Genomic DNA, 13,355 nt, shown 5'->3' with positions numbered 1-13,355 from the left:
ATTTTTGTGGGATTTTCAAGATTATTTTCCTGGCACTGTGCTTCCCCCACCCCCAATCTGAAGTGTCTTCTGTGACAAGATGTAGAAAAAATGAAGGAAGTAAAGAACGGATGTATTTTTCTCCTAATCTTATCTCCTTACTACTTACCCATGTAAAGTCTGGAACAAGTCTCATATCTAACAGTAATAAGAAGTTGACTCCCATTTTAGGGTAAGAAAATGTATGATCAGAGAAAGGTCATAGCCCTGACTTAGAGGCAGAGCCAGATCTCAAGCCCACACCTTCTGAGTCTGGTGCTCTTTAACACAATTAATTGTACTATTCAAAGGTAATCTTTTAAATTTTAAAGAAAATACCTGTCAATTACATGTATTGATGAACAGAAATAAGTATGCCCCAAAAACTGAAATAATACTGATTATAACACAGGCTCAACCAATGGCTATCAGATTATATATAATGTTCCATATGCTTGAATCACATTATATCATTTCATCCATACATAAGTCATATTATTACCATTTTATGGATTGGGAAACAGAGAATTAAATAGGATAACTAACTTATGCAGGGTGGTACAACCAATGAATGGGAGATGTAATATTTGCATCCCAGTCATCTCATTCCTTAGCTGGGGCTCTTACCCTTTGTACTTTACTGTCATGTGTGAAAAAGTTGTTGTTTTTTTTTTCCTTTTTTTGCAGTGTTGGGGATTGAACCCAGGACCTTGTGCTTGAAAGGCAAGCACTCTACCAACTGAGCTATATCCCCAGGCCCAAAAGATTTCTATTTACCTGGCAAGAGTCTCTTTATATTTAATGATTCTTCTCATGATGATTTCTTAATTCATCAGTTTTAGCTTCAGTGATTAAGTCCTTCTTTTGTGAATAATAGAATGGCCAGGCACAGTGGTACAGGCCTGTAATCCCAGTGGCTTGGGAGGCTGAGGAAGAGGATCATGAGTTCAAAGTGAGACTCAGCAAGTGAGGTGCTAAGCAATTCAGTGAGACCCTGTTTCTAAATAAAATACAAAATAGGACTGGGAATGTGACTCAGTGGTTGAGTGCCCCTGAGTTCAATCCCTGGTACCAAAAAATAAATAAATAAAAAAATAAAAAAAGAGCGTAGCATTATTTATGTGAGAATAAGGTTAAGATCAAGGAGCACTTACGTCATCTTGAGTGGGGGAACATTTTCTTTGAATCCTAGTTCCAGGCAGCTGTATCAGGAGTCATAGAAAACTAGGCTATTTTTGCCTTCTTTCCTCCTCTTCCAGGAACACTTATGCTTGTAAATCAGAAGCTATCTCTATATGTCAAGTGCCTAGCGCAGTAGATGACACATGGTAGGGTAGGGCCCCAATGAAATAGTCTTTATTTTTCCTTCTCTATTTCTCTCCTACTTAAGCATTGTCAACCATATCCATAAGTGATTAAGTGAAGTTAAGGAGTGCATGTTTGAGTACCTCTGTAGCTGCTGCAGGTTGGAGGAGGAAAATAACAAATTGTAAAATCCTTGTTCTCATATTTTTTCCCTGAGAGAAAGGACACAGATATACAGTTAATTGTGTGTCAATTGGAATTGAAGTGCTATAAGAAACTGCAAAGTAATGCTTTTGGATTTCTTTTTCTATTTCTTTTTTTCTTTGTTGGGGGATCAGTCCTAGGGAATTGAACTTGGGCATTTTGCCACCAGTCCTTTTTTATTTTTTATTTTGAGGCAAGTTCTCTCTAAGTTGTTGAGGCTGGCCTTAAACTTTCAATCCTCCTGCCTCAGCCTCCCGAGTAGCTAGAATTATAGGCATGCACCACTGTACCTAACATGCTGTTGGGTTTCAAAACAAGGGAAGAAAAATCACAAAAGATTACGTTAATAATGAGATGTTCTAAAGAATGAGCAATATTGGAGAGTGCAGGGAACATTGAACAAAGATAATAGGGAAATTGAAGACTTAGTTTAGAGAATGTAGAGAACATTAGGGTAAGGAGGTAGTAGAAAACTGGGCTCGGGTCATGTTGTGAAGCCCCAAATTTTAAGCCAAGAAGCTTTTTCGGAGAGGTAGTGGGAAACTTTTGAGGGTTTATGAGCTGGTATAGAGAGAGGATAGGTATTGCCAGTTAATAATATGGCAGTCCTAGCTTAAAGTGAGGAGAAACTAGAGGAAAAGAGGCCATGGAGGAAGCCACTACAGCATCCCAGTGATGAGGAAATGGACTCAGCAGATGAGGACACAGGAGACCGTGGGTGGATGTGTATAATGCTGTAGAAAGTAATTATGGAGTCTAGGTCCTGGGACACAGTGGTTAGGGTTAGCCAAAGTAAGGAACAGGTTCATGTAGAAGAATTTCTGTTTGGAGTATGTTTGTGGTACAGGTAGGTAATGTATCACACATACTTGAAAATGTGAGATGAGTTCAATATGAAATTTGAGATTTTTAAATTTCCCCTATAAAGAGGTGATTTTGAAGTAATAGGTATAGCAGCTGACATTACCAAGAATAAGTATACAGGTCAAGGAGCTATTTAGGATAAATAGGCATCTTAAGAGAAAACTCAGAAACACAGAATGCAGTATTCATTAGTGTGGAAAGTCACAGTAGAGATATTTAAGACTGAGGCATTGTCAGCAATGCAAAATACTACAAAGGTCATGGAGTCTAAGAACTGAAAACAGACCATTGTATGTAGAAATTAGATCTTCATTTGGTAATCTCCAAGAAAGAAGTTTTAATAGAATGCTCAGCATGGAAGCTAAATTGTAAGTGATCACAAGAGATATGAGTAGGTATATAACAGATGTAATGAAATGTGTTTTGCAGAAATGCTACCATCTAGGAATAATGAGAGAAGTACGTTTGTGATGTTCATAGAATTGTTGAATATTTTGGGAATTTTGGTTTTGTTTTTAAGTTATGGTAAAACCACAGAATGTTCCTTTGGAATCTGAGCAGACAGCAGATGGAAGTTGTAAAATACATGGGAGATAGATGATGGGCAAAATGAAGTTCTAAGAGACTGGAAATATTAGGGTATTTAGTTAATCTCTCCCAATATCAGCAGGGAGAAAATAACAGGCAGCACAGAATTCAATGGAAAGCCCATCTCTGATTTAGGGTAGGGGAACAGATTATGGATGCTTCTAATTTTTCTTTCAGTTAAGCTGTATTTCCCAGTCTTTCTAGAAAGAACATGAATTCTTTGAACATTAAATTACATTTTTCAGGAAGAGAACCTTACCTCCCCAGGGACACTGATTAGGTATAATAGTGTCTTTTACCTCACTCCCAGCTTTGCTCAGGGTCACTTGCCCTGCCCCTGTGTGCCATCTTCTTTACCTTTGCAGAGTTAGAAAAGTCAGACATCTCTCTGGAATATTTGAACACAGTACAGTGTTGAGGCAGATTAGGTAGACCACATAAATGCTGAAAGTTCCACGTGTTTGATGACTGAGAAGACAGAGTAATGTAATTTAAAGCAATTGCCCATGTACCGCTTTGAAAGCTACAGTCTAAAATGTAGCAAAGAAGTCTCTTCATACATTGATCAAACTCATAATTACTAATTATATTAATTGAAGAATTCAATTTTGTTAGGTGCCTTGAGCCTTCTCGTCAATTTTGTACTTTAACACTTATATATAACCATTCAGTATAGAGTGTTTAAGCTGGACACAGTGGCACACACCTGTACTCCCAGCAGCTCAGGAGGTTAAGGCAGGAGGATTGCAAATTCAAAGCCAGCCTTAGCAATTTAGCAAGGCCCTCAACAACTTAGCGAGACCTGTCTCAAAATAAAATATAAAAAAGGGCTGGGGATGTGAGTCAGTGGTTAAGCGCCCTTGGGTTCAATCCCCAGTACCAAAAAAAAAATAAAAAATGAAAAAATTTTTTAAAATTGAGTTTTTAGCTGGGCACTAAATTGGAATATATTTCTCCCTTAAAAAGCATGAAATGAATGACACATGCTTGTAATCTCAGCCTCAGGCGGCTGAGACAGAAGGATCACAAGTTTGAGGACAGTCTGGGCAATTTAGCAAGACCTTGTCTCAAAATAAATTTTTTGAAAGGGCTGGGATATAGCTCAGTGGTAGAGCACTTCTGGGTTCAACCCCCAGTATGCAAAAAAACCCACCATGAAATGATAACTTTTATTTTTATTAATATTTATTAAAAGAGACTAACTTGGAATATATAGCTTTTTAAGCAATTTGGCAATAAAAAGGTATAGCTATTTGTGTGTTTTAGTTTGTAAATATATTACCTGTATGTGGTATTATTTGGCAAATGTCTACAAACTTGAATATTCATTAGTCCTGTGCTCCTTGAATGTGTCACCTGTCCATCAAGCAAGCCAAAGATCTATCTGGGTAAGAAGAGATGGAATTACCTTGAGCTAATCCATATTCAGAGCAGTGGTGTTTAAAGAAAATGTTTATCAGAAAAAAAATTACCTTTGGTTCATGCTTGTTGCACAAGAAAAATTCAGCTGATGAAATCTGTTGACTGATATAGTAGCTTCTACTGGGATCCTTCTGCCAGCCCCTGGACTGAGCACTGTCCCTTTTCCCACTTGTTCGAATGTGATAGCACAGAGCACAGCAGCAAGGCTTGAGTGGAGGGAATCCCAAGCTTGGGCAGAGCCAATGGTCTCAGTTTAAAACTGTTTCTCTGTGACCCTTACTGATATCAGTTAGGACTGCTTATCTGCCTGGCACAAGTCAAAACTACTCATTCGTGTCCAAGTGCCAGACTTGTTGCAGAGTCCAGAGCTTGTAGTGATAAGGCTGCCACGAGGAAATTCAGTTCTTCCCTATCAACTGTGTTACATTCTGGCTCTGATTATGTCACCACTGTTAAAATTCCCTCTCCTACAGAGAGAATGGGAAATGTATACCTTAAATAGCTCTTCTTTCTACTGCTGCTTTTGTCCTGGTTTTTTAGCTACATTTTCCCATACTCTGCACCTAGCCTCCTTACCCTGCCAGAAGATAGAGGCATTCTCAGTTTAACTTATTAAAGGGAAGAAGAGTGGAATGAATATGATCAAACTGAACAGAGCACAGTGAATCCCAACATCAAGTGTATCCACAAGACACTAATTTTTTAAAAAACTATAAATAAATTACAGAACCATCAGTAGGGTAGAGGGAGGGAAGCAGGGGGAGGGAGAAAGGGGAGATGGTAAGTGCTAGGGACTGAATTAGAGCAAATTATATTCCATGCTTTTGTGGTTATATCAAAATATATCCTAATGTTGCATATAACTAAAAAGAAATTTAAAATATGCATATTAAAAATGACTATTAATGACAGAACTAAGCTGGCCAACTCCATTGGCAAGTGGCTGTTAGCCATGATGCTTCACTCCACGTAGCTTAGTAATAACATAACTGCAACCAAACATAGGTTTGTTGTCATTTAGTGGTATTTTGTATAAGCACAGCCCTGGGCTGTGACCAAGTACTAAATACTGTAGCTACATTTTTGTTCCACTACAGTTAAACTAAGTACATTTTCTTCTAGACTGATCTCTGAAACATTCTACCATAAAGGGTATATGATACTTGTTAGCTTTCAGGACTTAACTAAAATGTTAATATAATGACTTCTGTTGTACTAAATTAAATGTCAGTTTAAATCATTTGTATGATTGATACTTCATCATTTGCTTTTAATAAAATTGTCATACTGTTCATTCTTCCTTCCACCTATAGGTATGGTACAGGATGTTTCTTACTATGTAATACAGGCCATAAGGTTGGTGTTCGTGTTAAATAAAAAGATTGCTCACAGTCTAATTTAAGTTCATATGAATAATGCTTGAATATAATTTGCTATTAATTGACTTTTGAGTCTTAAATTTTTACTTAATCTTTATCAGAGTTTAACAATTCAACAAAAATGATGAAACTCATGACATCTGAATGATTTTAGTATAGGAAGAACCATTTTATGTTCTTTCAATTTTATGTGTGTGCTTTTAATTTTGTTAGTGGAAATCTAGACAGTGATCTTGTCAGATTCCTAATGCAAATGTAATTTGGAAGAAGCACTAAACTTTGCATAACTCAAGTGTTTTTAATGCTGATAATTTTGGCTAAGATTTTAAAAAATTGATCTGTTGCTTATATTATTTTGCAACTGTCACTTTAAGGTTTTTTCTAATTTTATTATTTTAATTGAGGTATGATTGATAAATAAAAAATTGTATACATTTAAAGCATATAGCATTATGAAACTGTGTCTTTTTAGATTTTAAAAATATGCTATTTTAAAATTTTCTCCACATTAACATCTTTTATTTTTCTTTCTGATAGTGTGTATTTTCTGAGCATGGCCTTCTGACCACAGTGGCTTACAAACTTGGCAGAGACAAACCGGTGTATTATGCATTGGAAGTAAGTTCTTTTCAATCAATATTGATGATATGACAAACATTCAAAGAAAATGAAAATTACAGTGTTTTCTGATACCTTTTCTGCTAAATCTAAATACATAGGACTCAAAATTTTTCTTTTTTTCTTCTTTGCCTTTGATTGAGTGGAAAGAAGCTGGGACTGAGCTGGGGATCAGTACTTCCAGGAAATCTTATTATATTGTCTCCTTAATTATTATACCAATTAATTGTATCACCTTGGGAATATTATTTGACTCTGTAATGTAAGGTTTTCTATCCTTGAAGTTTAATGAAGGGATTGCCTTGACTTCTTTAGAAGTCTTATTTTTATAATTAAAATACCCAGTGATTTAAAGAGAACCCCAGGGCACAAAAAGGCAAAGCAGCTCTCTTCACTTAAAATAATTTCTGTGTAACATTTTTTTTCTGTATAACATTTTGGTGCAGAAAGGAAAGAGATGATTTACCCTATTTGTTAGTGGAAACATTTTTTTTCAAACATTCGTAAATTATATGTAGGAATATGTCCTCCTAAGCCTATAGGATGTGGTAAGTTTGTATGAGAAAAATTAGAAATGTTTATTTATAAAGTCAAAGAAGCAATATTCTTTTTGTAAAATCAGGTGCATTTCTTGTGAGCATTTCTATACAAATAATTTAGGAATGACTACCTTGTAACATATAGATATATTATTGACCTGAAAATGTATTAAGGTCCATTTCCTGGAGTGTCTGATAATAATTTGGCCAAAATTTCAGACTTCTAATTGTAGTTTCAAAAATATATTCTTGTTCATTAGGCTTAGAGCATGAAGAATGTTACTTCATTCCAGGTTTCCTATGCAGACCCCCCACCAATCCCTATAAACAGTGTAAGCTCTCCCCCTAGTCTCTTCCTTTGGAGAGAAGAATTTGTGAAATAACTACTCTGTATATTTAAGGTATCTTAACACTTCTCAGAACTTAAAATCCTGTGAGCCCTCTTCCTCTCTCTTTTTCCTCTATGGAGAGTACTTAGCATGGCAGTAGGCACATAGAATATGCACTTGATCAGTTTTGCCTATGATGATGATGATGATGATGATAATGGTAATGGTAGTAAGATGCTCTCTTCTTCCTTGCACAGGAGACGATTAGCAGTTAGAATTAGTAGTATTTGGGTTCATTTTGACAGAATTATAGGTGCAAGGAATTTGATTTCAATTTCCATCCCTCCTTTTTTTCTCCACTCCCCACCCTTTTCTCCTGCCTCTAAACTACTGATCTTCCTTTCACTCCTTTATTTTTGATTGGCACTTTCTACATATACATAAATGTGAAATTCCCTTTGGTACATTTATATATGTTTATAACATGATTTTGTCAAATTCATTCCATATTTCTTCCCCTTTCCCTTCCTTCCTTCCTCCCTCCCTCCCTCCCTTCCTTGGTTCTCCTACATCTATTCCATTGATCTTGCTATCTTTATGATATTCAATCCCCTCCCCCACTGCCTTCTTTCCCTTATTTTGCTCTAGCTTCCACATATGAGAGAAAACATTTGACCCTTGATTTCCTGAGTCTGGTTTATTTGACTTAACACCAAAACCGCTTCCTAATACATCTCATAATGAACCTAGTTTGGCTGTCAAGTGTTCAAACACTAGGAGGCAGCTATCAGTTGGTGTGGGTCTTCCTCCTCCAGGATAAACTGTCCCAGTGCCTGATATCACATGCTTTCTAGAGGCTTAGTAGTTCTGAGCTCCCTTTATGAAATGCATTCCAATGGGCCAGTGTCTTCCCAAACATAATATAAAATCCTACATGTAATCTGACCTGTGTTTAATAGTGTGATTTGTACCTCTTTCAATATAAGCACTGTTTCTGCTAATCTAGCCCAAGAGTCCATTAATTTAGTTTAATAGCTCCTTCATACCATTGACCTAGGAACATGGTATAATACCTACCTCTCTTTCAAATGAATCATTGTCAAACCAAGTCTATTCCATTGTATGCTTATGTATAAGATTTTTTGTTTTTCTAAATTCAGGTCTTTGTTTCTTCCTGTTTAATTTCATAATAGAGATTTAAGTCTATTCTGATATAGGTTGAATTCTTTTTCATTGTTCTGTTACTCTTACAGTTTTATCTCATCTAGAGACTTAACAAGCATATGCTTTATGATTTTCTTTAAATTCATGTAAAATTTTTAGATTTATAGAATTTTAAAGCCAAGAGAGACATTACATTAGATCACATGACAACACACTTAGTACACTCTCCTTATTGTTTTACACACAATCTAAAATTAGAGAAGTGAAATTGGAGTAACTTGGTCAGTGCCATTTTTGTCACCCTGTAAGTAGCAGATCCAGAATACAAATTCAGGTTATTGAACATCAATATCGCATTGCCTAGGACACCCCACTTACTATCTCCTCCTTCTAAGTTTGGATATGTTAGACTCCAGCCTGAATCCGGGGTAGTTTTCATTGCATCTTGCATGTGTCCTCTCCTTTGCCTCCTAATTTAGTAGTCTCAGCAGGAGCAACAACACACACACACACACACACAGAAATATATTTACATGTTAATTTTAGTAGGTCAAGTTATTTTCATTTTTCCTTAAGTTTTTTCTGTTAATGAACATTAAAAAGTTAAACCACATCCAAAAAAAGTAGGTGTGGTATAATGCTAAACTGGTAAAACTTTTTCTCAATAAATTCATACCAGTTCCCTCTTTTTGTGGGGGGAAGTGCTTACAAAGTATTTATTGAATAATCAAGTCTTTAACTTGACAAGTTGTCATTAGACTTAGAAGTCTGGGATATTAAAATTTTACTTTCTATCCTTTTTAAAAATTGAAACTGTAGCTACCCATCTTCAGTTATTAAGCCTGCTTTCATTTTCCCTCTGCTGGTTTGAAAGTAGCATGATGCAATTCTGTTTTGGGGGGTTTCATAATGTGTTTTCTCTTTTGTGTGTACTTTAAAATGTTTAAGATATTATTTAGCTATATTTTTTCTAACAGTGTATATAGTTGTTTAACATCTTTAATCTCCCAAGGATTAAATTTGAGAATCTCAAATACTTTACCCCCACTATCTCCACCAGCAATCATGTTATTTTGTTTAAAATTTTCATTTCCCTATTTTCCTTCAACATACAATAGTTAGTAATATTTCACAGTTGAGAGTAAATCATATCACTGCCTTGTATCCATTTATGTGTCTAGTATCATGTCTTTGATTTTGCACCTTTTATGTCCCAACCCACATAATTTTTCTTGCTAAGGAACATCCTTTTGTATTTCATTTAATAAGATTATAGGATAGTAAGCCTATTCTTTTTAGGTTTGTCTTTATTTTGCCCTCCCTCCGAAGTGGATATAAAGTCCTAGATTAACATTTGTTTTTCCCACATCCCATAGGGCCAATTTTATGCTAATGAGACCTCTGCTGTCATTTCTAAATGTGGTTCCTTTGTAGATAATTTGGTTTATTGTCTGAGAGTTTTTAATATCTTTTTATCATTGATGCGCTATAGTTTTAGTATGATGTGCCTGGGTTTGGATTTATTTTTATTTATCCTGTTAGGTGCTTGGATCCAAGTCTGTCTTCAAATCTGGAAAATTCTCAGCAGTTATCTCTTCAAATATTGCTCCTCTACCATTACCTCCATCCTCTTCTGGAATTGCTATTGGATGAATGTCGGAACCTTTCAAACCATCCTCCATGTCTCTTAACTGCCCTTTATATTTTTTTAATCTCTTTGTTTCTCTGTGCTGCATCCTTGGTGAGTTTCTCAGTAACTATCTTCCATTTCTGAACACTTTCTTTAAAACAACCAAAAACCCATAAAAACTCTTTTTTTGTATTGTAAAATATAAGATACATACAGGAAAATTCATTCAAACTTCACTGTAGAGTTTGACAAATTGTTATAAAAAGAAGCTCATGTACTCAGGTCAGGAAATGGAACACTGCCAACCCCTGGGAACCCCTGTATGCCACCCTTACTCTTCCCTGAAATAAACCCTGCCCTGCCTTTTATCATGAATCACTTCTTTTCTTTATAGTTCTAACACTTAAATGTACAACCCTAAACACTAGAATTTAGTTTGCATGATTTTAATAGTTTATATATTAAAAATATAAATGAGAGCAAGAAAAAGCACACGCATGCATGTCTGAGTCAGATACTATGACTTCTTTCACTCAATATTATGTTTTTGAGATTCATGGGTGCTATTAAATATAGCTGGTTTTTTTTTCACTCTTTCTCATTCCACAGTTTTGTATGTATTCAATGTTGATGACATTCAAGTTTTCAGTTCTTGGCTCTTGTAAAAAATGCTGCTGTGAACATTTTTGTAATATGTACATGTACACATCTGTAGGATTAGAATTTCTATGCCATGGAATGTGTGTATCTTCACCTTGGGTAGATACTGAAATTCATTTCATGGTAAATGTATTAAGTTGTACTCCCACCAGCCATTTAAGGGAACACTAATTTATTTATCATCTCTGTTTTAGACTAGAGTGTATCCCAACTATTACATTTTAAAATTTAATTCAATATGTTAATTTTCATGGGTTTTATTTGGCTATTTTTTAGATCAGTCCAATTTTGTTTCATTCCTCTTTTCTTTTGATTATAATTTCATGTTTGTTTTTAATGGAAGTCATACCTTAATTTATCTTTTTGAATAAGTTCAGTATACTTAATGTCTTTGTTAGAGTAGAATGATTTCTATTCCAGGTGTTCAGTTTTGTTGGCTGAGTACTTATCATAGATTTCTTCATGTATTTTGGAATTTTCAGTTCCAGCCTCCTCCTGTTAAGCCAATAGCCTTAGTCAGCGAGAATAGAGTTACTTTATTTTTTTCCAGCATCCCAGCACAAGTAGGAGAGCGCCACCTAGCCCCTGGTTTTAAGCACTGAGTCTGATTCCATTCCCTGTCGTTCACAAAGCATTTTGGACAGTTTCCTCTGGAGGAACCAGTTCCTGGCCACCACTCCTAATTCCCTGACACATACAGAAAAATAAATCAGAACCCCTCATGCTTGTGCCTTCAGTCCTGCTCAGTTGTATATTTTCTCTTCCATCCATATAGACATTATTCTGTATTTAAGTCATCATGTGTTGCTTTAGTTCTCTCTGTTTTGTCTGTTACCTTCTGTGTTTAGAACGAATGGGATTTTTGAAGTACAAATTCACTATCTCTGTTGATATAGATATCTGCATCTTCTTTTTCACCACCAAGAGAACTCTTGGTTTTTTTTTTTCCCTCTCAATCCCTTGTCAGGTGATTCAAAACATGACATTTTAGCATCTCTGAATTCTCATATTTATATCTGTATAAGGGAATTGGGACACATGATCCTTAAATTATTCTACAACTTTAAACTCATATTAAACTGCTTAAATTTGCCCTGCCCCTTCTAGTTGGAAAATGTTTCTCAGTTGTGGAAGAGACTGGAGCAAAATAGATCAATTGAGTGGTTCTGCTTTCCTCTGTCATCTGCTAATAGTACACTATCTTCCTGAAGCTGTGCTTTCCTTTTTCCTTGTTCTGCTTCATTTTCTACGTATTGCTTCATAAAACAAAAATCCTTGGTACGGTGACTTTAATATAATTATGAACTTGAATTTACTTAGGACATGAGACTTCTGTGTTCTGTGTTCTGACATTGGGATATAGGATTCCTGAGGTCAGGGTATTCGTCTGTCTTGTTCACTGGTCTATCCCAGCAGGCTGGCGGACGGTAGACAGTAAATATTATTTCAACACCAAATTCTGTGTTATTCCATTTTTCTTTTTAAACATAACCTTCAAATAGGGTTTTTTATATCACCCCACTGGTTTCTTTAAATGTCTCTTTGCCCAGCTATTCTTTGGTATTATTTATGATTATAGTATTAAGATTTCTTTTGTGAGAGTTTTTCATCCTTCTTGTACTAACTTTTGCATTTTAGGTATAAGCCTTTGTAGTAGTCATTTATTGCTATATAACAATATCATCACAAACATAAGTGGCTTAAAATAACACACATTTGTCATCTCTCAGTTCTCATGGGTCCAGCACAGCTTAGCTGGGTATGCTGTTCAGAGTCTCATGAGGCTGCAGTCAAGGTGTTGGCTGAGGCTGTGGTCTCATCTGAGGCTCCATCTGCTTCCAGGCTCAGGCAAGCTATTGGCAGAATTTAATTCCTTATGGTTATAGAACTAAGGTCTTCAGTTTCTTGCTGGCTCTCAGCTGGAGGTTACTCTCAGCTCCTCGAGGCCAACAGTTCCTTGTCACATGGAGCTTCCCAACATAGCCTCTGCCAGAAAGGGAAGGAGTTCCAGCAAGACAGGAGCAATGATCTTATGTAAAATAATCATACACACATCATTGCATACATACTGTCACCTTTGATGTGTACTGTTGGTTAGAAGAAAGTCACAGGTCCCACCACACTCAGGGGAGGGGATCATGAAAGGGTATAAACATTAGGAAGTGAGGATTATGGGGGCCACCTAAATTGTCTGATTGTCACAATTTGTAAACATTGTTTATGGACTTTCATAATGTACTTACTTGAAAAGTATATCTTCTGAGCCATAAATGCTTTTAATTTTAGTTTCCTAAATTTTTACTGAAGTATCAATGAAATGGACTATGTTTCAAAAATATGTTGCCCTAACTCAAATCTGTGATCCTTTTTTCCCTGTGGTTAAAATTGCATGGCACAGTGGCACATGCCTGTAATCCTAGTGTTTCAGGAAGCTGAGGCAGAAGGACTACAAGTTCAAGGCTGACTTACACAACTTAGTGAGATGCTGTCTCAAAAGAAAAAGAGGGACTCAGGATGTAGTTCAGTGGTAGAACCACGTCCCTTCCAGGTTCAATTCCAGTACCTCCAAAAAAACTGCATGGAGCCGGACATGGTGGTGTACAACATTAATCCCAGCAACTTGGGAGGCAGAGGC

General features: G+C 36.0%; 1 protein-coding gene across 7 annotated transcripts in view; it reads left to right on the top strand.

Annotated features, from left to right (window-relative positions):
• GK (glycerol kinase) overlaps window positions 1-13,355 on the top strand; it is a 75,711-nt gene that overhangs the window by 43,919 nt on the left and 18,437 nt on the right. For all 7 annotated transcript variants that reach the window (XM_079122916.1, XM_079122917.1, XM_079122911.1 and 4 more), the window contains 2 exons: window positions 5,715-5,757; window positions 6,318-6,398. In XM_079122916.1, coding sequence (XP_078979042.1) covers window positions 5,715-5,757; window positions 6,318-6,398 — 124 coding nt within the window. The remainder of the gene's footprint in view (window positions 1-5,714; window positions 5,758-6,317; window positions 6,399-13,355) is intronic.

This window comes from Sciurus vulgaris, assembly GCF_902686455.1.
Source record: "Sciurus vulgaris genome assembly, chromosome: X".
Lineage (NCBI taxonomy): Eukaryota > Metazoa > Chordata > Mammalia > Rodentia > Sciuridae > Sciurus > Sciurus vulgaris.
This window is presented reverse-complemented; position numbering and strand designations above follow the sequence as displayed.